At 52.6% G+C, this 27,301-nt stretch overlaps 6 protein-coding genes across 6 annotated transcripts; 2 read left to right on the top strand and 4 right to left on the bottom strand.

Annotated features, from left to right (window-relative positions):
- Positions 1 to 828: 828 nt before the first annotated feature.
- Positions 829 to 3,507, bottom strand: PG986_014934 (potassium transport protein TRK1/TRK2; the record flags this gene model as incomplete). The annotated part of the gene is made up of 1 exon (XM_066851156.1): positions 829 to 3,507. One exon carries the CDS (start codon positions 3,505 to 3,507, stop codon positions 829 to 831), a length of 2,679 nt encoding a protein of 892 aa, XP_066693394.1.
- Positions 3,508 to 6,756: 3,249 nt separating this feature from the next.
- On the bottom strand, positions 6,757 to 9,249 carry PG986_014933 (DNA repair helicase rad25; the record flags this gene model as incomplete). The annotated part of the gene is made up of 1 exon (XM_066851155.1): positions 6,757 to 9,249. The coding sequence occupies one exon, from the start codon at positions 9,247 to 9,249 to the stop codon at positions 6,757 to 6,759; it is 2,493 nt and encodes an 830-aa protein (XP_066693393.1).
- Positions 9,250 to 11,113: 1,864 nt separating this feature from the next.
- Positions 11,114 to 11,973, bottom strand: PG986_014932 (rer1 protein; the record flags this gene model as incomplete). Its single annotated transcript, XM_066851154.1, has 4 exons — positions 11,898 to 11,973; positions 11,706 to 11,823; positions 11,292 to 11,597; positions 11,114 to 11,208 (listed from the first exon to the last, which is right to left on the bottom strand). The coding sequence occupies exons 1-4, from the start codon at positions 11,961 to 11,963 to the stop codon at positions 11,114 to 11,116; spliced, it is 585 nt and encodes a 194-aa protein (XP_066693392.1). The 5' UTR covers positions 11,964 to 11,973.
- An 852-nt stretch (positions 11,974 to 12,825) lies between these two features.
- On the top strand, positions 12,826 to 13,852 carry PG986_014931 (enoyl hydratase; the record flags this gene model as incomplete). Its single annotated transcript, XM_066851153.1, has 2 exons — positions 12,826 to 12,964; positions 13,122 to 13,852. 2 exons carry the CDS (start codon positions 12,826 to 12,828, stop codon positions 13,850 to 13,852), a joined length of 870 nt encoding a protein of 289 aa, XP_066693391.1.
- Positions 13,853 to 14,124: 272 nt separating this feature from the next.
- On the bottom strand, positions 14,125 to 17,078 carry PG986_014930 (uncharacterized protein; the record flags this gene model as incomplete). The annotated part of the gene is made up of 2 exons (XM_066851152.1): positions 14,125 to 16,929; positions 17,028 to 17,078. The coding sequence occupies 2 exons, from the start codon at positions 17,076 to 17,078 to the stop codon at positions 14,125 to 14,127; spliced, it is 2,856 nt and encodes a 951-aa protein (XP_066693390.1).
- A 4,393-nt stretch (positions 17,079 to 21,471) lies between these two features.
- Positions 21,472 to 27,211, top strand: PG986_014929 (uncharacterized protein; the record flags this gene model as incomplete). The annotated part of the gene is made up of 2 exons (XM_066851151.1): positions 21,472 to 26,837; positions 26,905 to 27,211. The coding sequence occupies 2 exons, from the start codon at positions 21,472 to 21,474 to the stop codon at positions 27,209 to 27,211; spliced, it is 5,673 nt and encodes a 1,890-aa protein (XP_066693389.1).
- Between the last annotated feature and the right edge of the window lie 90 nt (positions 27,212 to 27,301).

Genomic DNA, 27,301 nt, shown 5'->3' with positions numbered 1-27,301 from the left:
CCGGTGGAGCTCGTGAATTGCGACGAAACTTTGCCAAGCCGCCGCCAAGGCCCTATCGAACCACGACCGTTCGGTCATTGGCCTGCTTCTGCTTTCTGCTGCGCTTTCCGCTGGCGACCAGGGCAGGGCACTGTCTGGTAAAGACGGGATGAATAGTCGGCCGCAGGACGAAGAGTTTCGGATGAAATTGCCTGGCAAACTTCTGGCGGCCGCTGCGACTCGATCCGTCACAATCCACTTTGGCAACTCCTGACCGAAGCGTATCAAGACAGAAAGAAAGAAAAAACTTTGTAAGTGAAGTAAAGCTTCGGGATGGACATTGAAGACTAGATAGATATATATATATATATATATCAAAAGAGCACCTAGTCGTATCTCTTCATCCCTTACCAAAAGACTCTCTCAGTCCGGTCGGGAAAGCCAGGTCCTCCTGTCTACCTACCATAAACCAAACAAATGTGTGAGCGCCCTCTAACGAAACACAAAACTCCCTACACCGTGCGGTCCTAAAAGCCATATATACCAGTTTCCCTGCGCCTCGAGTCTCGAGGCCGCTGTCTATAGTGTACACCTTCTATCCCACAATGCTTCGCCTCTGCCGTATGCTTTTATCGTAATATACCCGACTCCCTTCATGGAAGTCAAAATTCGTAGACAACACTACCCGGTACTGCCGAGGTACCAGGAAAATATCGATTTCCTTCGATTCCAATAACTCTTTCTTCGCGCCTCTGGCGAAGAAGGCAGCCTAGCTACCCTCCGTTTCGACGCCTGCTCGCCACCCATGTCGTCATTGACATGGGCTTTGGCCGCACTCCTTCTCGACCACTAATGTGTGGAAGCTGGCTGCGTTGAGGCTCTTCTAGGTCCTGGCACACCTTTGGTGACGGAGTCGTTCTCATCGCTCGGTGGCTCGGTTGTTGTCCGTCTAATGGAATCATACGTGCCCATTCCTACCGACCGCTCCGACCTAGCCATCGAACGTGACTTGCTCAGTGTGTGCGAGACAGTCGGGTAAGCCGGGCCCGGATGCAAGAACTGAGTGAGCATGTTCGGGCGGTCGACGCTGCGACTTCGTCCCCTGGTCAAGTTGGCCCCACGGTCAGGCACCAGTGATGTAGCAGACATGCGGCGCTGAAGTTTGGCTTCCGCATCCTCAGCCTCCTTACGGTTGAGATGCTCGCTCGGCAGAAGGATGGCACGGTCAAGGCCATATGGGAGTCCACGATGGCGGCCACGGATCTGCATAGCAATCATCACCAGCTTTCCGACAACTGTGAACTGCGAACACAGGGAAGCATTGATCCCTGTGTAGCCCAAACTCAAACCGACAGTTCCGTACGCGCTAACAACTTCGAAAAGTACAGCAAACATGGAAAAGTCGTTGTTGATCAAGCGCGGTCCTTCTGAAATGGTGAGAATGAAGTACCCGATGAAGATATACCACAGATCGAAGGAGAGCTGTCGCCGCAAATGGGCCCCGACATAAGAGAATCCTGACCCATTCTGCTCCTCGTTGTCGCCTCCGCTACCGTACAACCCGAGAGCCTTCTCTTCGTACACGTTGGTACGCCGGACCGAAATTGCAATAGGAAAGACCGAGATGTACATCATGATCAGATACGATGTCTGCACTGCCGGATGGAGTTGAGACAAGTTGAGGACAGCAAATCCGGCAGTTCTCGTCGACGCAGCTTGAAACCACCCGTCGAGAAAGCGAATATCCAGCGGCAATTCTGCGACAGGCCCGCTTCCAAGGTCGAGAATGATAAAAAAGATCAGATCCACCAGATTGAGGATAATGAGGATCAGGAATAGCCACCACGTAGCCGCTGAGGGGAAGAGCAAGGTAAAGCAACGACGCGGGTGATCAAGCAAGAAGCGTAGCTCCTCGTACAAACCAGATGTGCGCGGGACAAAGAGGTTAACGAACCAGATCGAGAATCGTAACAAGATTGGAAACCCGGTATTTCCAGCGATGATCAAGAACGACATGATGAGCAATGGGAACCTCGCCTTGTTGAAGGATGTCATGCTGTCAGACGTCAAAGTGAACCCCAGATCCGTGAATGCCGAATTCGATGTGAAGAAACTCCACCAAGCCTTACTTGCACCAGCTGCTTCCACAATTTTGCTGTAGGGTTCGTTGTTGACGGCGATCCAGGGCCAGAGGCAAAGGAGTCCAAATATCCAGAAGCCCCAGAAATATCCGGTGACGACGACAGCCAACGTTTTTAGGGACCGGTACTCGATACCTCCGAGCTCCTCTCTTTGCTCCTCTGTGAGATCCAGGAATTCCGAGTTTCGGCCTATGGTTGGCTGCCAGCTCAGATACGGCGCAGGATCGGCCTCCTTGTGCTGCGACAAGGCAGTCTTTATACGAGATAGGGGATTGTGGCGAGACTCGGTATCCGTGCGCGTCATAGTATGATGCAGCTTCTCCCCATGCCCTCGCGGCTTGTGAGGTTTAAACACTGCGGCGGTGTGGGCGGCTGCTTCCAGATCCTGGGCGATTTCGTGTCGCTTGGGGTGGTCCTGCTCCTCAAAAATGATCGTCTGCTGCCGTTCTACATGCGAATGTGGCCGGCCTTGGGCGGAACGCTGTTGTGCTGTTTCGGCACTCGAGCCACGCCTTAGTCGATTGAGACCCGTGGCATCGCCTTCATAATCTTCTTCATCCGAAAGCTCCTCTGGCCCAACGCCCCTCTCAGCATCTCTAGGGCCTGGGATGCGAAGAGTACCGCCCCGTTCTTGCTTGCGCTGTCTCTCTAGGATGGCGATGTGCTCGGTGTTTGAGCGCCTATGTGGAAGCGGCACGCTTTCCTCATCGTCACTAGGTATCGCATCGCTCCTTCTGACGTTGTCCGCGAATCGGATCTGGGTATCTCTTTGTGCTGTAGGCGAGGTAGTCAAATTTGTCTCGGCGGGATCCATGTGTTCCTCGCTTGGGTCTGACTTGATGGCCCCGTTCATAGAAAAGTGATCCAGTATGATACCGTCGTTTGTCATGCGGGAGGCGGTGTTGTGCATAACCCTAATATCTTTGCCGCCGACCCCCTTTTCAACATCAGCTGTTGCTGGTTTCGCCTTGGACCGTGACTTTGCAACGGAGATACGTTTTGATCTGGCATCGGCTACAATGCCCTGGAAACGTTTCTCGAACCAGTAGAGGCGCAGAAACACCACAGCAGAGTTGATGGAAATCGGGTTAGACATCATGGCCATGAGGAATATCACGACCTGCTGGAACGTGTTGAGGAGATTAACGTCAACGGGGTTTAGTCCGGCCTGAGTATTGGCACCGCTGGCAAAGTAGAGCGAGTCGATATAGGAGAGGTTGCCCTTCCCCGAGGCGAAGATGAGGATAGAGCCAACAATGGACATTCCGATGATCCAGAAGTAATGCACCGTGATGAAGTTGAAATGCGGTTCCTTGGATAGGAACGAAGGACGGATGGACTGGAGAATCCTCCGGCCGGAATCCATCATGTTGCCCAGGACGGCCATGATCACGTCCGGTAGCAAACAAGGCTATGTGAGGTGTCCCAAAAACCGGCGAAAGCCCAATGTTAGAGAACAGCAAGAGTGTATCTCATACACTTGAAAGGGTTGGCGAAAAGTGTGTTGTCAAGCATGATATCTCTCACGTTTGTGGCTGTATCGAATTGTTAGCCCGACTAGAACCCGGGGGAGGTGTGAGCGGCACAGCTCACGATGCAGTGCAGGCATGCGGCTAAGGAAGGAAGCGACATGTTGAATTGGGAAAGGATGGGTGGTGGCGTGGCGGCTTGGATCGAACGAGTTGAGGAGACAAAGAGACGGTAAGGTTCGGAGTACGGACGGAAGGAGTAGTGGAGAGATGTGGGCAAGCTCGGGAATTATGGCAACTGAAATATAGTGATGGGTGTGCTCTCAAGAGCGAGGAAGCTGCTGGCTTCTCCTTCCATGAGAATATCGAGCATTGAGAGTGGAATGCCGAACACCAGCTCAAAACTCGAGGAAGGCTCTCGAGACATGAGTTGACATCATGATAAAACCGGCGCGACCCGCAACAGAAAGAGACAGAGAGAGAGAGAGAGAAATTTGGCCTACCTCCATCCAGGTGAGGAAGCCCGCTCTTTTTTTAAAAAATTGTTAACAATGGAGCGAGCGCCACCAACAAGACCAAAAAAGGCTGATGAATGGCGGCAACGCAAGGAATGGCGCCCGGCTTGATATCGAGTAAGCCCAGGAAGAGCCTATGATAAGCTTCACAGGGTCACGTCGCGTGCTCGATAGGGGGGCAGGCACTAGGGGATTTTTTCCAGTTTCTCGTCTGACCGTGGTACAAGGTTAAATCTGGTGTAAATGTAGCGACGAGATTGGGTGAGGTGAGGAGCAAATGGCGAGCGAGAGAGCAAAGAACAGCGAAGAATCCAGGATGGTACAGCAGCTGCTAGGAGCGGATGGGATTGGATCCTCGCGATATGAGGTAACAAAGAGACGATGGTCTGTTTGGCATGTCTCGCATGTGAACCTAAGTCGAACGGCCGGGGATGCACGAGTAGCAGAGGGGCATGTCTTGGCCCGCTGGCAATTGGGAAACGCCAAGAAAAACAACCATGTGGTTGGGGGGTGGGTGTGTGTGTGTGTGTGTCGGTATGCAGTCTGTTCTTATTCGAGAGGAAGGAAAACTCGGTCTCCAAATGGCGACGGCCAGACAGAGAGGCAGACGCAAAGGGCAACAAACAGGCCAATTCCGGACCATCAGTAAGCTCCCCAATTAACCTACACCCTCCCTGCAGGGAAAATAGCGGGCCTTGGCGCAATGTTAGCCATCGACTTTTCGCTTTTCCTGGAGTCCTGCCCGCCGGAAGGGCCGCTAGGTGTAGGTCCCGACAGCCATCACTGGGCGCAGTCTTCCACCTCTGAATTTCGCTTCACTGTGGCCTATCCACTTTGCCATCAAACGACACCACTTTCCTGCTAGTGGGAACGGCTTGGACGGGGGAACTAGGCACGACGGAGACCGAACTTGCAGCTGCATGTACCACTAGACTTGTCAAGGGCTGGGTGCCTGTATCTTCTGCCTGGATCCCGGAAGCCAAACGCAACTTGGGAAAAAAATAATAATAATAAAGAGAGCAGGGAAATACCGGGGGTGCGGAAATGCAATGGGTAGCGCCGCAGATACATGCAAGTATGTAGTGCACTGACCGGCGGGCAGGGTAGGCAAACTCAAATACGGCACTCACCAATTTGATGAGAGAGAAAGAGATCATATCAGACTCGAATTGTACGACCATCTATGTACGACGCGATGTAAATTGGAATCCCAGATACATCAATTGATACTCTAGATGGAAGATCCCAGCCCCAGTCTAGAACACCATCCTGTTTTCCCGTTCCACATACATAGGACCGGGCCTGTCTAGCAGATGCATACGACTCAGTCTTGAGACACAGAGGCAACTCGGAGGCAGTGTAGACCCGACCGCTACACCTGTCGTGCTAGGAGGTAGGTACTATTTTAGCAGGTAAGGTTAGGCATGTTTGATATGGAGTAAACCCAGCCCATCCCACCCCGTCTTCTTTCTTGGGGCCTTGCTGCTGCACAGCTGTCACGGTAGCGTAGCAACCAGCTAGTCAGCTAGTCAGGCAGTCGGTGTGATGATGTAAGTTTGCCTTATCTCCTCATTCTGGTAGTGATGATTCTCGGTTTCACTTCGCCCGAGTACTGTTTCTCCTTTTTCGACCATACCGACGGCATCCCGCAAGGCCTAGAGCTATGTATGATAAGGGAGTATCTTAACAATCGTGAATAAGGGAAGAAGTGATATATCATGTTGCTTTTTGCGGCTTACTTTGGGAGATGGTGTCATCTATCAAGGTGCAAGTTGTCCAATAGCAACCCGTAGTTCGGACCACGAGGGTTGACAGGTAAATCCCGATCTATTTCCTTATTGGCACAACTATGCATTGCCGAATTGGCTTCCTTGGCTCCTTACAGTTGCATCCCTGTCGTGCAGACAGTGTATCACTGCTATAATAGATCCGACCAGAATGGCATATAGGCTGGTACGGTAGTATTGAGTGATAAGCACGACAGCCGCGATTACAACTCAACAATCCGACGGATGAATATACGGTCGGGTAGTAGGGTAAACCCAGAAAATGTACCCGCGCCTATGTGATCTTCATAGGCATTCGACGATAGATCAATATTAGGATAGCTGACTGGCAACGGAGCAGCAGAGGCATCAGCAAGGCACCGGAATAACCAACACAGCCCGCATTCACCCAACATATAACATGTGAAGTGTTAACAGCCATATCCATAGTCCAGCTATCACACAAGCATCGTTTATTCGAGTGTTTATTCGAGTGTCAACGCAAGTGTCACTATACTTGATGTTTCATTGGATCCATCAGTTCTGCGATGAGCGTTGGCAAGGTGCTTACTCCGGACGAAAGTGTCTGGTTGAAGGCACTTATGAACGGAGTAGGCGGCGGTCAGATCGTTGGCTTACAGTGGCGTAGCTGACAGCGGGATGCAGAACACTCTAGACCAATAGAAGACTTGAGATATCAAATTCAGTTCATTATTGCCCGTCTTTAAAAAGCAAATCCGTGTCTCAAATTCATTTTCCTTATCTAGGGTATACCAGTTTGTACAGCTGCGCCTTCCAATGCAATGACGGCTCTACCATCCTAGGAGCCAAGAAAACGCCGAATCCCTAATCCCTAACGTTCGAAAATGCAGATGTATGAGCCATTTTACTGCTGCTGCGACTTCAGTCTCTCCTTCTCGCGCGCAATCTTCTTGAAGAAAGCATTGCTCTCCTTCGGCTTCTTCTTCAGGTTCTTGTTCGCGCTCTTCCTCTGCTCGATATAAGCCATATCCTGGCCACCACTGAGCCCCTCCAACATGCCTGCCGTGCGCCTGACGCCCTTCTTCCGTCCCTTGGTGGAGTAGAAGAGATCGTCGGTCGGATCGCCGTCGTCATGGCCTCGCGAGGACTCGGTATCCACTATTACCTTTTGCAGGAGCTCCCTCCGCAGCTGGGCAGTCGCGAAAGCGAGCCCCTCCATCTGCTCCATGCCTGCCAGTTGAGTAATGACCTTGAAAGAGTACCCTTGGTCCACCAAGAAAGCCTGTCGTTTCGTCGAATAATACATCTCCTGGGTGTCTTTCGACACGAGGGAGTAAAAGAATGCATTAAACCCTTCGTCGGAACGACGCTTTGCCCGAAGGATACGGCCCAGACGCTGCGCCTCCTGTCGGCGAGATCCGTAATGCGACGAGATCTGGATCAAGCAGGTTGCTTCTGGTAGATCGAGTGACGTATCTCCAATCTTGGACAAGAAGATGGTCTTGACGGCTGGATTGTACATGAAGTTGTCCAGAATCCGCATACGCTCACTATTACCTGTGGAACCACAAATGTAGGCCTTTCCGAGAGCTAGAGCAACCTCCTTCAGGGCGTAAACGTTATCCGAGAACACAATGATCTTGTCGCCTCGCTTCTCGTGGTAGTCGATGAGGAATTGGCAAGCCTGGATCTTTCGGGGGTTCATGATATAGAGGTTGGCCTTCATTCCCCGGTCTGACGCTCTGAGATACTCGTCGTAGAATTCTGTCGTCATAGGACACCAGACCTCCGCACACTGAACCTTAGCGATGTGACCTTGCTCTGACAGCTCCATCCAGTTGGCTTCGTAGAGCTTCGGGCCAATCAGGAAATTCAGATCCTGGATTTTGTCGTCTTCTCGAAGAAGCGTAGCAGTCAACCCCAGCTTCGAATGACTCTTGATCTGAGAGGAGACCTTGCGGAAAATGTTGGCAGGCACGACGTGAACTTCATCGAGGAGCATGAGACCCCATTCTCGCTGAGTCAGAAAGTCCATCATCTTCTGGGAATCGTGTGCGCGCTTGCCAGATTGTGTCACCATGGGATATGTGGTGACGATGATGCCCGTGTTGCCTGGGAACCGCGATTTGTTGTCTGCTGTGAACACAGCGATATCCTCAGGTCTGATATTGGACCATTTCAAGAATTCCTGCCGCCATTGATGGGCCGACATAGTACTTGTGCATAGAACCACTGCGCCTTTCTTGATAGTGCAAGCAGCAGTGATGCCCACCAACGTCTTGCCTGCGCCACAGGGCAAAACGATAATACCACTCTTGGCTCGACCGTTACCAAACATCTTGCTGAGGCTCTTCTCCTGGTAAGATCGGATTTGTGTCGCCGGCCGCAAGTCGATTTCCAAATTCGCGTTTCGGTCATCATTTCGGAAGTCGTATTCCTCAAGGATGGGGAACTGAATGTCGAGACACCGCTTTTGCACCTTCTCGACAGCTGTATCCGGGATCTCAAAAGCGTGTACGTCCTCTCCGTTGTCATCATCGTCATCTACCCCCAGGGCTTGATACGCTTGTTCGGGCTTGGCTTCCTCCGCTGATGCACCTTGTTGTTTGTCTGGCTGCCGTAATGCTGCCTGCTGTACACCGGCAGCGTTTGAAGTACCAGGAATCACCAAACCGACCATAGTTGGGGCAGTGAGCTTGATAGTATCTGTACCCTGTACTCGCAAGGGGCCAATGACGGGATCCTTCAAGAGTTTCTGAAGGACCTCCGGGTCGTTACTTTCGACGTAGTATTTGGTGTTCTTAATGACAAGCTTCACCTTTCCATATGCTTGCGTGGAATTCTGGATGAACATCCGGATGGACTCTGGCAGGGGCGTCTTCGAGAAGCGTTCAAGTGTGTTGATGATGTCTTGGGCCTGCAGACCAACCGAGATGGCAGCGTACAGACTGTGGGTAGTGAGTGAATATTCGTGGAGGTATGTTGGCCGGGACAGCGGTTCGGCGATGGTGATGAGGAAGTCCTTGGCTTGCTCGGCAAGCGCACTGAAGTTCTCAAGAATAATGCGTCCTCGCTGGGGGTCAACCCAGATCGGTCGGGTCTGGTAGTCGGGCTTCAAGGGAAGGTAGGAAAAGTCACGCCTGCCATGTCCAAAGAACCTGCTCGCGTTGTCCATAGGGCCACGGACTTGCTTGTCCTGGTAATGTGCCAGGGAGAATCGGTCAATGGCATTCTGGATCTGCTCCTCGCCTGGCTGGGTGTCGTCAACGACATCATCGGATTCCTCGTCGCTATCGATGTCCTTTGGTGTCGCAGGTCCAGGTGTTGAGACAGTCGATGTTCTGCCTGATTTGGCAGCACCGGCCACGTTTCCAGATGCTTTACGCTTGACAGGCATCTTTGGCGATGTAGGTGTGTTGTTCTGGAGTACGAGTCCAGGCTGACGAGGTGGAATGACGGGAATGTAGATAATTGACAAGGGAAGGAATCTCTTAGTAATCTAGGTGGTTGCTATCCAATCGGAGAATTTCCCAGTGCTGCCAATGGGGTAGCGGTAAAGTACCGAAGTACCGATCTCAAGAATTCGATTCAATGTTGGGATAGTGACGACGGGTCAATGAATAGTGGCCCGAGTAAACCACAGCCAGTCTCAAAGGTGTAAGAACGGCCACAGATCGGGTTGTTCAACTTGTATTTAATTGCTTGTTTGGTTGTGTATTGAAGTGTCGACACGTAGGCCTTCAGGTGATTAGTCCGCAGTCTCGTTAACGGCACTTCTGGAGTAATTGGCTAAATGGTTATTGCTTCTGCCAATGAATAGTAGGAAGCAAGTGTAAAATATTCCCCAGAGAAGAGGAATAGCTGCTTTATATATTCAGGCAGCTCCTTTAACTCATGTTCACTTCGGTTCCACTATGCTGGCGTAACTTTCGTTGAACATTGGTTGACCTCGAAGCAAATAACCAGCCGAGAAAAACCGACACATCCCATGCAATGATTCTAGTTCACCGCGGTTCACTTCGTCTCTGTCCATCGTACCAGTAAAATTCCCAAGTTGGCAGGCTGGAAGTTCTTGTGTGTATTGGATGCATCGCAGCCACTGTCTTGGAGAACCACGGCTAGCTATTTTCTCGATACTAGTACCTAATACCCCGTAGGTATACCTTTGGGCCTTATACCACCATTTTTTGCAGTATTAGAGGCGACTTAGAGCAGACGTCTATAGTAGAGCAGACCCTCATTGGGATGGCTGAATGAAACCAATTTACAGCCTATACTCCCCTGGATGGGCAAGTTTAACTCTGTTACCTCTACAAAAATGTACTTGGTAGGGGGGTTAAACTATGCCCGGGAACGTCGTACACCTGCATGTTGAATAGCTTACCCCAGGATCGCGACTGGCCCCCTATCCCACCCGGTCAATGAGCGACAGTGGGTTCTTCTAACAGACAGATGAGATATAGAGGCGCAGTCTCGTAAGGTAATTGTGGCATTATGTTTGGAAGATGGTTTATATGAAGTTGGTGGCAGGAACAAACTTAGGGGGTGGTGTCAGTTCCATGCATATGCTTTCCCCATACTTCACCTGCCACCAGCATTTCCTGGAAGCAGTGATTGGGATGCCCAACCCCCTCAGATGGACAAAAACATGCAGCAATGTGTTCTCTTGGATGGCTGGCAGAAACATCTGTGACACTCCTGGAACCTTACCCGCCCACCTGTTGCAAATACCAAGTTCTCCGCAAACATCCAGGCACCCCTTTAAAGCCATGTTCAACTGCCTGCCATTGACAGCTTTTTGTGAACGGAAGAAGCCTTGTAAGAAACAAGAGCAGGAACAAATCGTGAATGTGAAATTACTGTTCATTACATAGTCTACCCATCGGCGTGAGTCGCTAACCCTGCACCTTCACCGGCTATCTACCGTGAAACCTTTGTTCTCTCCCGATTGCCCACATCCACACAGCTGGATATATAAAACTGTACAGTTGCCCCTCAATAAAGCCCCTGCAGGGTGCGTTCCTGGGGAGTTCCAACGCCTCTACTGTTGATGCGCCGTTCCGTTTCGCCCATTTTGTACAAGATCAACTGATCGGAAGTGTCCACTTCGTAATCCATCACATGGGGCATGAGAGCCACCTTGCTGTTATTCGATCCCAACTATGTTGGTACCTCTGTCGCACTGCTACATGCGCAGAGCGCGCCGTCTCCTACATCTTTGTAGTGAGGTTTCCTCTGCTCGCGGGACAGGTTATCATAGCTTATGACGTGCTGGCCTTGCCGCCACCGTACTTCGCCTTGCCGAAGGAGAAAGGGACGTATTTGTACTTGATCATGTGCTGGATCTGCTTCCTCACTGTGTACGGAAATAATTGTCAGTCACTCTTCCACTCGGGACTCGTCTTACTCGTAGAAGAACAAAGGCAGAAGGGGACTTACTGGTAAGGACGAAAAGGATGATCCAGTACATAACCAGGACCGGCCAGAAGACGGGGACGTTGAAGACCTCGAACCAGGAGCACATGAAGCCGATACCGATCGCGCTGGTCGCGGCGTGCCAGAACTTGAACTCGGGAAGGCGACGGATGAAGGGTCGGAACTCCTCGTCCTGCTTTGTAGGCAAGCCACCGGCCGAGCCATCTTCCATGTCCATGCCGCTGTCCATGGCTTCGGCCGAGGGATCGAACTTGGGCTGCAGGAAGGCGAGGAAGAGGTTAAGGAGGTAGATGCCAAGCGCATACGCCACTGCGATTCCCGGTTGTTAGCGCCATGATCTAGCCCATGTGTCCTCGGGAAAAGACTTTTTTTCCTTTTTTTTTTTTGCTATCGCAAAAGGAAATCCAAGAGACATACCGATATACCAGCCCTGCGCAACGAAGATGCGAAGGAAGAACATCAAGAGGAAGGTGGCAGTGCCGACCCATCGGTACGTGACGTAGGGTGTTGACTTGTCGAGGAGCGCTTGGTAATGCTGTAGATATTGTGTTAGCGATAAGCAATGCTCTCTTCCATCGGTCGCCAATTGGCGCATAGGGGTGGCCGCACCATTTGCAGCCTCGATGTCTGGGCCTGGACGGCCGCGAAGGGGGTTTGTTCCTCAAGGCTCTCCATCGTGAATAGCTGTTTGGTCGTGCGTGGGAGTAATGTGCTGATACTGAGTGGGTTGCGGTTGGAACGTTTAGTCTGGAATCAAGATGCAGACTGGAAATGCGGATCGGAGATGTACGTAGAAACGATTTGCCGAGACCTTGTCGGAATAAAGAAGAATGAGTGAATGAACAGGTTAGGTAGGTGTTAAGTAAATGGATGCGAATAGCAGAAGTGCTACAATTTCTCGAGGCGCGGCGACGGGGAACTTTCTTGGTCTAGGATCAGCGCAGCCCAAAAAGCGCAGTGAGCCTTTGCTTTAGGCCAACGGGGGGAGGTTATCTGGCCTGCTAGGCTGAATGGTGACGCCCCAAGCCCCCCAAGCCCCCCAAGCCCCCCGTTCTGGGCTTCTGGCCAACCCAAAACACCCCCCCATCCGCCGCATTGAGTTGCGTGAGTTTGGGTGTTGCCTGAGCCACACTAGCCTTATTGGCCCGCCACATCTATCAACTGCCACGCAAGCACCTAACCCCCTTTTTAATGAGCCGCTAGTTGCTTCCATGGGTGTTCCTTGGCGGCCTTCTGATTGGCTTGATGCTGTTCTTCGCCCAAGGAGCTCTTTCCTTGCCTGCCCGCGACGGGGCCCCGGGGAGGATCTGTCCGTCTATGGAGCTCTGACCTCATTGGCTCCAGCTGCTGTCAATTCGTCGACAGGCTATCCTCGGCATACTGGAATGGGTTTGTTCCTCCATCCTTCTGTAAGACTTCGGTAATTGACTGGACCAATTGAGCTTCTCATCTGCCGAACTCGTTATCTTTCTCATCGTCTCTTCAGTAACCACTTTACCTCCTGTCCAGGTCTCTCTGTTTTTACTAGTCGTACACGATGCAAGCCCTCCGGACTCTGAGGCCAGTTGCCTCCCGCCTGCAGCCCTCCACTCTCCCCAAGATCGTCCGGTGCTACTCGTCGGCAAAGTCCTATGAATACATTCACGTATCGGAGCCCAGACCGGGTGTTGGCCAAGGTAAATCACTAGTCGCCTGAGCATTTTCTATATCAATGTGGAGTCGTCAAATATTCTTGGTTTCAAATTCGTATTCATCGAGAAGGCACAATGCCTTCGTTCCTGATGCTTGAGGGGCAGAAATCACATGTTGAATATACCACTAACAGACCACCAGTAACCCTCCACCGGCCCAAGGCCCTCAATGCCCTGTGCACCCCCCTGATCACAGAACTGAACCAAGCCCTGACGGACTTCCAGTCCTCAGACTCGGTATCAGCCATCGTGCTGACGGGCTCCGAGAAGGCCTTCGCCGCGGGCGCAGACATCAAAGAGATGGCGCCGCTGACCTTCGCGGGGGCCTACACTAGCTCCTTCATCGAGTCGTGGTCAGACCTGACCACACGCATCAAGAAGCCCATCGTCGCCGCCGTTTCCGGTCACGCACTGGGAGGCGGCTGCGAGCTCGCCATGATGTGCGACATCCTCTACTGCACTGAAGCCGCCAACTTCGGCCAGCCCGAGATCAAGCTCGGCACCGTCCCGGGAGCGGGTGGCTCCCAGCGCCTCACGCGCGCCATCGGCAAGTCCAAGGCCATGGAGCTCATCCTCACGGGCCGCTCTTTCTCCGGCGTCGATGCCGAGAAGTGGGGGCTCGCAGCCCGCGCTTTCAAGTCGTATGACGAGCTCATGGAGGGTGCGCTCAAGACGGCTGAGACCATTGCGGGCCACTCGCGCGTCGCCGTCCAGGCCGGCAAGGAGGTCGTCAACAAGAGCCAGGAGTTGGGTCTGCGGGACGGCGTCGAATTCGAGAGACGGGTCTTCCACAGTCTGTTTGGGAGCCAGGATCAGAAAATCGGTATGAAGGCGTTTGCCGAGAAGAAGAAAGCCGAATGGACAAATCAGTAAAATGGGGAAGGATTAGGATTCGGTAAAAGAATGTTATGGCAAGTCACGCCAGGGCCGCAACAACGCAGGATCTAGGCGTATGACAGCCATTCTAACAACCGTGTCTCATAAAAGTTTCTTTTTGGATTCATATACGACGTTACTCATCGCATCGTGATTACCGTGAGCAACTGACCTTAGGGGTACGATTACGACATCCCTTCCGACATCAAGACCTTTGGTATAGAGAAAGTATCCACGTTATTTGGCCCTTTTCAATGCTACACATTATTTCACCTGTTGTCTGCTGTGTTCCCAGTAACCCTGACATACGGTGCCGGAAACAAACCAGTAGCTCCCATGTAGCAACCGAAAAACCAGTCCGAGTTCACATCCTCCACCTCCAGAACCTCTGCTCCACGAGGGAACAGTAGCTCATCGTCGGAGCCCGCTTGCGGGTACCAGGACCACTTCGCTACCGTCCTCATGCCACAGCCGCCATGTGCGGGGAAATCGGTAGACCACGGTGGCCCTGTCGGCGCCGTGGCGGCGACATCAACAGCAACCAGACGCTCTATCTTCGAGCGGTCAGGGCCGTACCACCACCACTTTTGTAACTCTAGCTGTTGCTCTGCGGAATTCGAAGAAGCATATGGCTCCATATGTAAATCCCAACCGCCCACGAGGTCTTGGACAACGTAGCGACGCTGGCCGCCCCGCGTGTCCTCGAACCCAACAATTACCATCCTATGGCCCTTCGGGCACCGTCCCCACCCGTCCGGTCCATTTTCTGCAGATATGCGGTGAGAAGACACCAGTCCGTCGTAGCAAGGCATGCAAATATCATAGTCCCCAGGCTCCGTGTCTGGCACAACTGTGCTGGTACACGAGTAGCAGTGATACCTGCTCTGACTCGGCGCGATGGCCACGCGGCATATGTCGCAAGTTGTGGTGAAAGTCAAGGCCTTGAAGTTGCCGATACTAATGGCATTCGGGCCCGTGAGTAGACTTGCTGAGGGCGGTGGTGGCCTTGGCGAACGCGGGCTCGCCGGAGGGCTGTTATGAGATGATGGGTGCGGAAAGTGCGTCAACGGTAACAGGGAATGCGTGCAGCAATGGCCTTGGTTGACGCAGTTGTTGCAAAAACCCCAATCGCCTTCGTTGCAGTAGTCGCAGCGCCAGTAGCACTCATTAGCCCAGGTGGAACATCGCGCACAGAACATTCCACTCTGGAGTCTCTTCATGGGGTCCTCGGTAGTCATGGTCCTCCTACCATCAGCACCTCCTGGTGTAGTCTTGGGTGGCAAGTAACGATTCGAGGTCAGCATATGCGGCTGTTCAAACTGTTCGTTCCCCTCAGCTTGGGCTTTATCCCGAGCCCTCTCCCACTTCTTGAAAGCAGAATACCCAAATCCAAACCAGTGGAGGCAGCCTTGCTTTCTCCGATAACAGTCCTGGCAAAGGTTCCAGTCTCCATTGAGGCATATGCTACAGTTGTAGTGCAGGTCGTATTCGATGTGCGATCGACCACATCGAGAGCAACTAATCGATGGTTCGGAATAGTATTGGGACATCGATCTCGTCCGTCCATGATTAGGCGAAGTGGGCATCCCTAGACTTGGCAAAGGGTTGCTGGCTGAAACGACGAGACTGGCAGGCCTCCTTTTACTAGACGCACCACTAGCAGTTTCTGGAGCACTCCCTAGAGGTGGCGAGGCAGGGTGCTGGGCCGCGGAAGCTCGCTCGCTGAATGTGGCGCCAGCATTGGTCTGGCGGGATACGATTCCCGTCGGCATGCTAGAGCTCCTAGAGTCGGCGACAGACGGGCGGCGGTTGTTCAATTCATGTGCTTGTTGCCGGAGCGTGAGGTCCGTCTGAGATCTTGTCGTTGGTCGAGGTTCTGCAGTGCTAGGCCGTATCGGGTCCGTCGCACTGCGGCCCGCACTCGCTGTCCTCCTACGGCGCCGTTCGGGGTTATTCCGTACTTCGAGATGTGTGGCTGTGACTGGTGGTCGGCTCCTGTCGTCGAATATACTCGTTGAGCTGCTGGACCTGGCATTTGCGGAGTTGGCTCTGTTCCTACTACTTGACCGCGAAGTATCCGAAACTGGCGGCCTTGAAAATGATGCAGATATTTCAGGGCGGTGGGATGGACTGCTGTTATTTCTCCTGCTTGATTCTTGGCGGGACCTTAAAAGTTGTCGCCTTCGGTAAGCTTCCGTAATCTTGCGACTCAACTCGTCATTCTGAGCAAGGTCGAGATTGCTAAGGTCCAGTCCGTCCAACAGTCCCTCCTCCTGTATCTGACGGGCAAAGTCCTCGATCTCCTTTTCCATGTCTCGCGAATCCACATCCGACGAGCTGATCAAGGACCGTATAGATGACTGGTGTTCAACGGCTCTCCGCCCTGTCCTAGATGACTCGCGCGACTGTTGCCGCGAGTCGCCTCGCCGATGCCTTCGTTCTTCCGACGAGGAAGTACCTCCCGGTCGCAAAAGACCGTCCGGGTCCGTCGCAGCCCTTCTTCGTCGTTCTTCCTCCCGGTTGGCTCTGCGAGTTCGATCACGGGTATCATCACGGTGCCTCGAGTCGCGACTGCTTTCTCTATCCGAGCGACTGCTCCCTTCGTGGTCGCGCACGTGTTGTTCCCGTCGATGGCGCGCTTGTCTGTGCCCCGATGAGGAGACACCAGCATCGCGCAAGCTCAGCTCACGGGCTTGCTCCAGCATTTGCCGTTCCAGCTCATCCAACCTTTGTTCCTCCGGGGACTTCTCCGGAACTCGTATCCTCCGCAGCACGTTGTCGCCCGGCTTGTACTTTTGATGCATTTCATCCTTGTCGGCATCCAATCTCGCCTTTTCCGGATGGGCGCCCAGGAACATCTCGAGAAGGGTTGCGACGGTGGCATTGTGCCGGGTGTCCCTGACCGGTGCACGGCATGACGGGCAGGTTGCGATGTTGGCGTTGTTAGGTGGGGGATTGGGCGAGTTCTCGGCCGCGCTCGCTTGCCAGCTGAACCAGTCCCTGAGGCAAGAGCCACAGAAAGTATGCAAGCAGTCGAGGAGCGTCAAAGGTTGGTACAGAACCTCGGTGCAGATCTGGTCGCCGTGCACGATGTATTAGTGAGCGGTGAAAGCTGAGCCGGCAGAGCGACATGGCCTTGAAACCTGGAACTGGCGGGGGGGCCCAAACTTACGGAACACGTTAATTCCTTCTCCAGATCGACAGCGGGCCGAGGAGAGTCCATGGTATCAAAAAGGAGCCAAGGGCCGTCGGATAGCGACCAGGGCTTCCTCGTCGTCGTCGGGAGTGTCTCAGATCATTCACAGTTTTTCCTCAAGTGATATATATAAGAGTGGGAGTCATCGCCGTAGCGCAACAGCTACATGGGAATGTAGGTAGAAAGTTGGTGTCCGTCTTCCGATTACAGTACTAGTATTTTGGTGGGGGTGTGGGACGTCAGGCATGGACGGACGGTGAGAGCGAGCCACCAGCGGGAGAAGCACCCAGCACCCTCGAGCTGCAAGGCTTGGAAGCAAACCAAGGCGAGGCGAGGCGAGACAGCCAACCCAGAACCAAACCAAAGAAAAACAGGAAACCCATGCACGCGATTTTTCATTTACTCTCGTCTTCGTCTCTTCTTTCGTGGCCCGGATTGCCCTGCATATGAACGCAACACGCCCCGGATAATCCATTCGAAATGTCGGGTAAGAGGTAGAATAAATGCAATCAAGTATGCATGTTGCTTGCTAGCCGAGGCTGAGGCTGACGAGAGAAGGTCCTCCGTCAGCTTCCTCTCGATGGAGGTGACTCTGTACGAGCTTCCACCGGGAGGAGAAGAACATCAAATTAGGAACACGGAATTTGCAGGAGACTCATAGGTGCATGTAAGTCGAGGTTAGTGGTGCTAACACGCTACAATGACCGGAGTAGGGAAGCCAGATCGGCTGGAGGTGGTTTCACTTATCACCGCGCTGCTTCAATGTATTCGATGCCGCATGCCGGCTTGGGCAGTGTTTGTCGGGCACATCTGAGTGTTTCTTAACCCCATCGACCCAGTAGGTATATGGCGTGCAGGTAGGTGGGTTTCAGCGAATATCTGTAGATATCGTATCTACCTAATCAAGTTATAGACGTAATGACCTGTTCGTTCGGTAACAAGAAACACCTGGGAGGCCAAAACGCTGTGGGAGCATATCTACGTGACCGGACATGCATGTCTCTTCTTTCCGAAACAATATGGTCCGGTTTCAATATGCTTTCGAATCCGGATCTTGAAGTCTTCACTGTGTTTGCTGTTCCAACTCCACAATCAGGCGCGTGCTCGTCGATACGATTCGAATGAGTGTGTAAGTGTAAGTGCCTACTGGTCAGGTGTACATATTGAGGTTGCCTTCGGCTGTTGTGGGAGCGCCAAGAAAGCATCTATATCCGAACATCAGACTACCCCAGGTACGGATTTCCCAGGGACCGGAATTGGAAGGTATCACTGTGCTACGTTTAAGTGCAAAGGGATGGGACTGCGACCGAGCTCGAACAAGCCAACCACACCTATGTCTAAAGGGTGCCCGAAACCTACCTGTAGGCATCTGGCAGATGCTCCCTTCACAGCCTTTTCCTGTCCCGACATCTCCGGCATCTACGACGATCTTGGGCGAAGAGAGAGCTACAGTGAACTTCCAATGTCTACTGATGAGAGCGATGAGGAAATATGTAAAGCAGGTACGCTTTGACCATTCGTCGCTGACCTCTGTCCCTCTTGGTCTTCGCTGCCGGCAGTAACGGGTGTGGAAACGTGGGGACCTAAACCGCCAGGGGGTACAGGCGGCTCTTTACACGAATCCGCGAATATCACGCGTTAGATCATCGTGGGCCAGATTGGTTCGGTTCGAAACTGGAGATGACGAGTGCGCAATCTACAGCGAGGGAAAAGGTGGTGGGACCACTTAAAAGGGGAGGTGGTTGAGTCAGGTGGACCGTAAGCCAACATGTCATCAGAATGTTTGAATTGAAGCCATATTTCTTTCTACCTGCCCATAGTATGCGATTTGTATGCACCTGGGTATGGCATGTTCAGTGTTCATTGGCACCAGCACCAGATGGTTTTGCCAATCCATGTCCGAGCCTCTAATAACTTGTCAAAACCTTAATCAAATTCTCCGAAGAAGCCCGTCCTGTCCACCTTGTTGCTCTAGCAGCACCGCCACGTATGCGATAGCCGTGGCCTTAAGGAAACCGAGCACGTAATAAGTCCCCCAGGGTTGTTTGGAAATGGCCCTTGCTATGAGGGGCCGGCCATTGTAGATATGTTTGTTTCGCTTCCTGGCCAACTTGCAATACACCAGGGAAGGGGTTTTTATTTCCGTTCACTCCTCACCTCTCGATGCTATTTCGAAAAGGAGGGTGTTCATTAACCAACGGCGTGGGCCAGGCACCCAGGTACGGTACTCCTCATTACCTAGGTATATATCTTAGATCTGCCAGGGATTGCGCAAGAATTCTGTTCAAGCTACGTATCATCTGTGGTACCGTAATACGCATCAGGCCCTGGTCGGCTCGTCATTTGTTCGGCTCAGGCTGGGGCCTGGAACTGTCGGCCGCCCAGAGGTTAAATGCACGAATGAAGAGTATGGACAAGTCGGTATAGGCGTATTTGGGTGTCGAGGAAGGACAGACGTCTTGGGACTGACTATGTGCATCGTCGGTGATTACGGACAGGCGCAAAACCAGAGATCGTCGAGCGATCTGCCGGCTCATTCCAGAGACAGCTTGCTTCTTTTGCTTGATGAGGCTGGCGGGCTGGAGTCCTGGGGTGGAGCCCACTTATGGGAAACGGGTGTCGACGGGGCGCCGCATGCTCTAGGCCCCATTCGATATTCTTCTCATCAACCGACCTGGAATCCTTCAGGTTCCCATCCAGATCCAATGAGCGTCTGTTGCCTATCAAAGAATATCTACTCGTATCTAATAACCTCACGTATCGTCCCGGTCTAATTCAAACCAATGCAGGCATAAGGGCAGAAAGGATACAAGTGCCAGGCGCGATGCCGGGTCAAAGGAACGCTAGTCATTAATAAGCGAAAACAAGCGCCCCAGAAGTTGCAGAGTTGAAGGGGTCGGAGGTCTTGACTCAAAGAAAGCCGACCAAAGGCAGGAGTGGCAGGGTCGCGCTCCTCAAGACAGCGGGATGTGCATACTGCTCCCGAGCTGTAAGATGCCATCTCAGAAGTACAATGATAAGTGTTGTGCTCTCGAGTATCTAGGGCATAAGGTATGATATACCGGGGATAATAGACTCTTTAGGCATCCACACAGGTCGATGGAGTGTATTAGGTGGTGCGTACCGTGTGCATTCCATTTTGAGGAGCGCCAGGCAGGGAGCGCCAGGAGAGGCCGCGCTGCCAGCTGCCAAGAGGTGCCAGTGCCATCTGCGGCTTAGAAGCTGCGACCAAGGGTGGAAAAAAAAGTTGGCCTGGAGCTTCGTGTATAAGAATGGGCAAGACTTATTAGAGGACGCTGCCGCCCACTTCGCAAAAGTCATCAGACCTGCATCCCGCATTTTGCACGCCCCTGCCGAGCCCTCCAGTCTCCCTGCCAATTTTGTTCGGCCTCTTCCCCCCCATCCAGCCCAGGCCAGACAACCCGACCGATAAAAAAAAAAAACCAGGACCCAACCTACCAAACGAGCGCAGAGACCATCGCCAACCCCAAAACAGCCAAATCAGTCAATCAGTAATAAGTCACCAGCCACTCATCGCATCGCATTACATCGCATACCATCGCATTGCTTCAACTCGGATCTGGTCACACTGAGAAGTGTATCGCACGCACACCTTGCACGGCCATTGCATCGACTTTTTATTTTACTTTTTATATTCTTTCTATCAGTTACGGGTGCTGCGCATCAATCTTCACCACTTAATACCTTCACCCGTCCTGGAGAGGACTGCCTTGACCATCTAAGTGATCAACAGCTAGATCATCACTAGACCATCGCGGCATCTAATACGTCGGTTGACACAGCTTGTCTCCACCACAGCTGACAACTGATTCGCAGTTGCAAACCACCACACTTATTACAGGTTAGTCTCACATATACCCTTCACCACCACCACCCCAACATCGCCCTCACCTTGCACATCCCTTTAAATCTGCTCCTATCCCTTTGGCTCCCTTGAATCTACGCAGTCGTAAATGCAATTTGCGCAACGCCGTATCCGTGTTTCCTCATCTGGGCCTCCTACTGGCTTGCATGCATGGCGCGGCCTCTGAACCACCATCTATGGTGTCGTAGAGTCTTTCGAGATCATTCCAGCGTTCACGAGCTTGAGCGTCGTGTGGATGAAGCCATTCGGATGATGCGACAAGGTCCGTGGAGGCATAATGCTTATTCCGTGTAATGCGGCCATCCCGTGTTATTGGCGAACAAAGTTTCATGTCGTTCTACGGAGCTGCCAGACTATAGAGTAACCCAGAGAGATCATGGTCCCATTCAGAGCAACCTGGCTTAGCCAACAAACTGCTTCATCTTGCATATTTGATGCCTAGTAGACCAGTCGCTGACTGGCTTGCAGCTTTTTCTTGCGAAATGAACCTCCCTTGGCTCTAGGCCCCAAAGCCTCGGTGTGAAAACAACGACAATGGCGTCAAGATTAGACCGCCTGGTAACTATCCTGGAGACAGGCAGTACCAAGCTCATCAAGGATACAGCTGTCAATCAATTAGCAGACTGGCAGAAACAGCACCCAGAGGAGTTGTTCAACCTCCTCTCTAGAGTGGTGCCCTATCTTCGCCACAAGGACTGGGACACAAGGGCCACAGCAGCCAAGGCTATTGGCAAGATCATTGAAAATGCCCCCGACTACGACCCCAACGAGGATGAAGACTCCTCAGCAGCCAAGAAGGAGGAGCCCTCTATCGAGAACGGGCATGTGAAGAAGGAAGAGGATCCCGCCGTGTCGCTGCCCACAGACGACTTCTTCAGACTGGAATCGTTGGATGTTGCCATGATATTGAGACATGGGCGGGACCTGCTTCGAACGGGTAGTGTCGATCTTGGATTGGCCAGTTTGGAACCGCATGCTCGGCTTGCACACCAGAAGAAGACCCTAATCGGCCGCATCGGATTGCTCGGCCGGAAATTCGAAGATGACGAGGTACCGATTGCCGTCGAGAAGTCAGCGAGCCCGCTGACACCGCAGGATCCCACGAACTCCAACGGCCTCGGCCGCCAGGATAGTATGAACGGTTCTAAGCCCGGCCAATCAACAGAAGAGTCCGGGCTGAGTGCTAGACAGCTGAACGTCCTCAAGAGGAAGCGCAAGAGAGACGCCCAAAAAGCGGCTCAAGGCAAAGGTGGCTTTGGCGATCTTTCTGTTCGCCGATCCTTCACTGCCGGGTCTGACGGACTTGAAGACCCTTCCATGCCTGATTCTGATTCTAAGAAGGACTCCAAACCGGATTATTTCTCTCTGGAACGACCTGAAGGGGTCGATGAAGACTCTAAGGTCGTTTCCGAATTCAAAGGCCCAGTCCTGCCAATCAAGTCTGAGATTGAGACCGAGGATGAGTTGCAAGGAGCTGAATGGCCGTATGAGCGGCTTTGCGACTTTCTCAAAATAGATATCTTTGATGCTCAATGGGAAACACGACATGGCGCAGCTCTCGGCTTGAGAGAAATACTGAGAGTGCATGGTGCTGGTGCCGGCCGGCTCCGAGGAAAATCGCGAGCCAATAATGATGAACTCAACCGAAAATGGCTTGACGACATGGCTTGCCGTCTCTGCGGCGTCCTCATGCTCGACAGATTTACTGACTACGCCTCGGATACCTCTGTCGCCCCCATTCGTGAGACAATCGGACAAACATTGGGTTCTTTCCTGAAACATCTCCCGCCTACATCCGTTTACAGCGTTTATAGGATATTGTACCGGATGGTAATGCAGGATGACTTGGGATTAGACCGACCAATGTGGTCCGTTTGCCATGGTGGTATGGTTGGCTTGCGCTACGTTGTAGCTGTACGCAAAGATCTTCTCTTACAACACAACGACATGATCGATGGAGTTGTGCGTGCGGTCATGAAAGGGCTGGGCGACAACGACGACGATGTGCGATCTGTCAGTGCGGCGACCCTCATCCCGATGGCTCAGGAGTTCGTGAAAACGCGACCTGCAGCGCTGACTGATCTGATCAACATCGTATGGGAAAGCCTTTCCAGCCTCGGCGATGACCTTAGTGCGAGTACGGGAAAGATAATGGATCTACTGGCCACTCTTTGCGGCTTCCCCGAGGTTCTCGAAGCTATGAAGAACTCTGCTGAGCAGGATGAGGAGCGGTCATTCACCCTCCTCGTGCCCAGGCTGTATCCTTTCCTGCGCCACACCATCACGTCTGTTCGTCTTGCTGTTCTCAAGGCGCTCGTGACTTTCGTCAATCTTGGCGAGGAGTCTCAAGGCTGGCTTGACGGACGAACGCTTCGTCTCATTTTCCAGAACATTCTCGTGGAGAGAGATACAAGCACTCTCAACATGTCGATGGAGCTCTGGATGGCGTTGGTGAAGTGCTTGTCGCAGAAACCAGAACGGCTAGCAGAGGAGTTCTACCCGCATGTGGATGCGCTGATGCAGCTCACTTTACACCCGGTTGGCGTTTCCCGTCATCCAATTCCCATGAATGGTTCGCTCTTCCAAAAACCGTCTGGTGGCACTTATTATACGCCACCTACGCTTATCTCACAAGCGTCACGGAAAGGATCAGATGATGGCGAGCGGGCAGCGAAGAGGCGCCGGAAGTCTACAAAGGTTGAAGAAGCACCTGTCTCGACCCATTCGCATGATTTGGACGGCCATATGATGCAGGGCGATGTAGACCTGGTTGGCATGGACACGTTGATCCGGTCCAGAGTGTCAGCGGCCAAAGCCATGGGCTATATCATGTCTCAATCCCCTCTGGCGAATCTGGAGGCGTTCGATGCCACCTTGATACCAGGTTTTGCCTCATCATACTCTTCAACTCAGATGGTGTCCTGCATCATCGTTGACGAATTCGCCAAACACAGCCCTCAAGCCAAACAGGAAGTTCGTTATGTAGAGCAACTGCGGAAGATGATTGAATCTGAGCGCCCGTCTCACTACCGGGACCTGGTCAGCTTCGTGCAGCGAACGCGCGCACAGTGCGTGCAGCTCATCAACCTCTTTAGAGACCACGGTAAGGTCTCACAAGGCAAGCTTCCGACCCTACCTGTGGTAGTGCAAGGCGAAGCTGAAGCGGGCCCCAACGCGTTCTCCTTGGCAATGGCCGAGAAATGTGTCGGCGACGATTTTGATAAGCTGAGGAAGATAATGGCTCCTGCACAGCGTCTGATAACCACAACTGACCTGAATGAGGCACGGAGAACCACGACTTTTGCCATCGAAGAGGCTAAAGCGATCAAGGGAGGCCGCGATATCCGAATCAAGGCTGCCGCCGCTTGTGCCCTTATTGCAATGAAGGTGCTGCCTAAGAAGCCCAGCCCTCTCATTAAGGGTATCATGGATAGCATCAAATCGGAAGAGAACCAGCTACTGCAGTACCGCTCTGCTGAGACCATCTCACGCCTCGTGCAGCTCTTCACCGACAACGGACGCAGAGGACCTGCCGACAAAGTGGTCTCGAATCTGATCAAGTTTTCTTGTATGGAAGTGGCGGAAACCCCCGAGTTCCCCGTCCATGCCCACAAGAAGGACTGCATTTTGTCTATGCAGAAGGAGGAAGACCGTGTCGATCATGAAGATGCCGAGAAGTGGGCTAGAGAAGCCAGAGAAGCGCGCATCACGCGCCGCGGTGCGAAGGAGGCGCTTGAAGTTCTGGCACGGGCTTATGGTGCCCAAATCTTCGAGACGGTGCCAAGCCTGCAAAAGTACATGGAGCAACCGCTGGTGAAGGCCTTCTCCGGTGAACTGCCTGCAGAAGCAAAGGACCCCGAAGTCACATTCGGCCAAGAGATCGTCGATGCCATGTCAGTGATCAGAACGCTTGCACCCACTTTGGACGTGTCCCTGCATCCGTTCATTATGCAGCAAATGCCGCTCATCATCAAGGCTCTTCACTCGGAGCTCTCGGTCTACCGTTATATGGCAGCCAAGTGCATTGCAACTATATGCAGTGTGATAACCGTCGAAGGCATGACCGCCCTGGTCGAGAAGGTGCTGCCATCTATCAACAACCCGGTGGATCTCCATTTCCGCCAGGGCGCCATCGAAGCTATCTATCATCTAATAGCAGTTATGGGTGACGGTATCCTGCCATACGTCATCTTCCTTATTGTTCCTGTCCTGGGACGTATGAGCGACTCAGATAACGAGATCCGTCTAATCTCTACGACTTCCTTCGCCACATTGGTCAAGCTTGTACCTCTCGAGGCCGGCATCCCGGATCCTCCTGGCCTTTCAGAGGAACTCCTCAAGGGTAGGAATCGCGAACGGACATTCATCGCGCAACTTCTGGACCCTAAAAAAGTCGAATCCTTTACGATACCGGTTGCAATCAATGCCGAACTGCGCTCATACCAGCAAGACGGCGTCAACTGGCTGAACTTCTTAAACAAGTACCACCTGCATGGCATTCTTTGCGATGATATGGGTCTTGGCAAAACCCTTCAGACAATCTGCATGGTGTCTAGTGACCATTACAACCGAGCCGAGGAGTTCAAGAAGACAAATGCGCCAGATGTGCGGAGATTACCCTCACTTATTGTCTGCCCCCCAACACTGTCTGGACACTGGCAGCAAGAGTTCAAGACTTTCGCACCTTTCTTGTCTGTGACCGCTTTCGTCGGCCCTCCCGCCGAACGCAGAGCAAAGGCATCGCAATTCAGCACCGCGGATATTGTCATTACTTCATATGAAGTGTGTCGTAACGACACCGAGTACCTGGAGAAGCAAAACTGGAACTACGTTGTGCTGGATGAGGGACATCTGATCAAGAACCCCAAGGCAAAGATCAGCATGGCCGTGAAGAAGCTCGCAAGTAACCATCGGTTGATATTGACCGGTACCCCTATCCAGAACAATGTTCTCGAGCTCTGGTCACTCTTTGATTTCCTTATGCCTGGCTTCTTGGGGTCCGAGAAGGTCTTCCTGGATCGGTTTGCGAAACCCATTGCTGCAAGTCGCTTCAGCAAAGCATCGTCGAAGGAACAGGAAGCTGGTGCGTTAGCAATCGAGGCCCTCCACAAACAGGTTCTGCCGTTCTTGTTGCGTCGCCTCAAGGAAGAAGTCCTTAACGATCTGCCACCCAAGATCCTTCAGAATTACTATTGTGATCTTAGTGAGCTGCAAAAGAAGCTATTCGACGATTTCAACAAGCGACAAGGCAGGAAGATTACAGAACAAGCCGGCCGAGACGACAAGGAGGCCAAGCAACACATCTTCCAAGCGCTACAATACATGCGAAAACTCTGCAACTCGCCAGCGCTTGTGATGACACCGAGCAACAAGCTCTACGACGAGACGCAGCGTTTCCTTGGCAAACAAGGAACCAACATTGAAGACCCCATCCATGCCCCCAAGCTCACGGCTCTGAAAGATCTTCTCGTCGATTGCGGTATTGGTATCGAGGGCACGGATGCCAACGATCCCCTATACCAACCCATCAAACCTCATCGAGCCTTGGTCTTTTGCCAGATGAAGGAGATGCTCGACATGGTTCAGAACAGCGTCCTTAAGCGCATGCTCCCGTCCGTCTCGTTCCTTCGCCTTGACGGTTCCGTTGAGGCCAACAAGCGACAGGACATTGTGAACAAGTTTAACAGCGACCCCTCTTACGATGTTTTGCTGCTCACCACCAGCGTGGGCGGTCTGGGTCTCAACCTGACGGGTGCTGACACTGTCATCTTCGTCGAGCACGACTGGAACCCGCAAAGAGATCTTCAGGCCATGGATCGTGCTCACCGTATCGGACAAAAGAAGGTGGTCAACGTATACCGACTGATTACACGAGGTACTCTGGAGGAGAAGATCTTGAGGTAAGTCATTGCTCGCTTTCTATTGTCTAATTTCTTCAACCATTTACTAACTTTCCGTCTTCAACAGCTTGCAAGCCTTCAAGATTGATGTCGCCTCCACTGTCGTGAATCAGCAAAACGCCGGCCTCGGTACAATGGACACGGACCAAATTCTCGACCTGTTCAGTCTAGGAGACTCGGGACCCAACCTCATCACGGAGAAGGGACAAGGCGGCGGCTTGGAGGGCCGCGAGGAAGACATGGTCGACGTCGAAACGGGCGACGTGCGGGCTCCAGGCAAGAAGGCATGGATGGACGATCTCGGTGAACTATGGGACAACCGACAGTACGAGGAGAGCTTCGACCTCGACGGGTTCATGAAGACGATGGGCTAGCGTGACACGAAGCAATGAGGAAGAATGTGGAGGCGTTTCTGGGATCATTTTCAAGGCAGTATTGTACAGGTATAATGTATTATACATATT

This window comes from Apiospora aurea (assembly GCF_038362705.1).
Source record: "Apiospora aurea strain CBS 24483 chromosome Unknown utg000010l_segment0_segment0, whole genome shotgun sequence".
Taxonomy (NCBI): Eukaryota; Fungi; Ascomycota; class Sordariomycetes; order Amphisphaeriales; family Apiosporaceae; genus Apiospora; species Apiospora aurea.
Note: the sequence above shows the minus strand (reverse complement) of the source record. Positions and strands in the feature narration are given on the sequence as shown.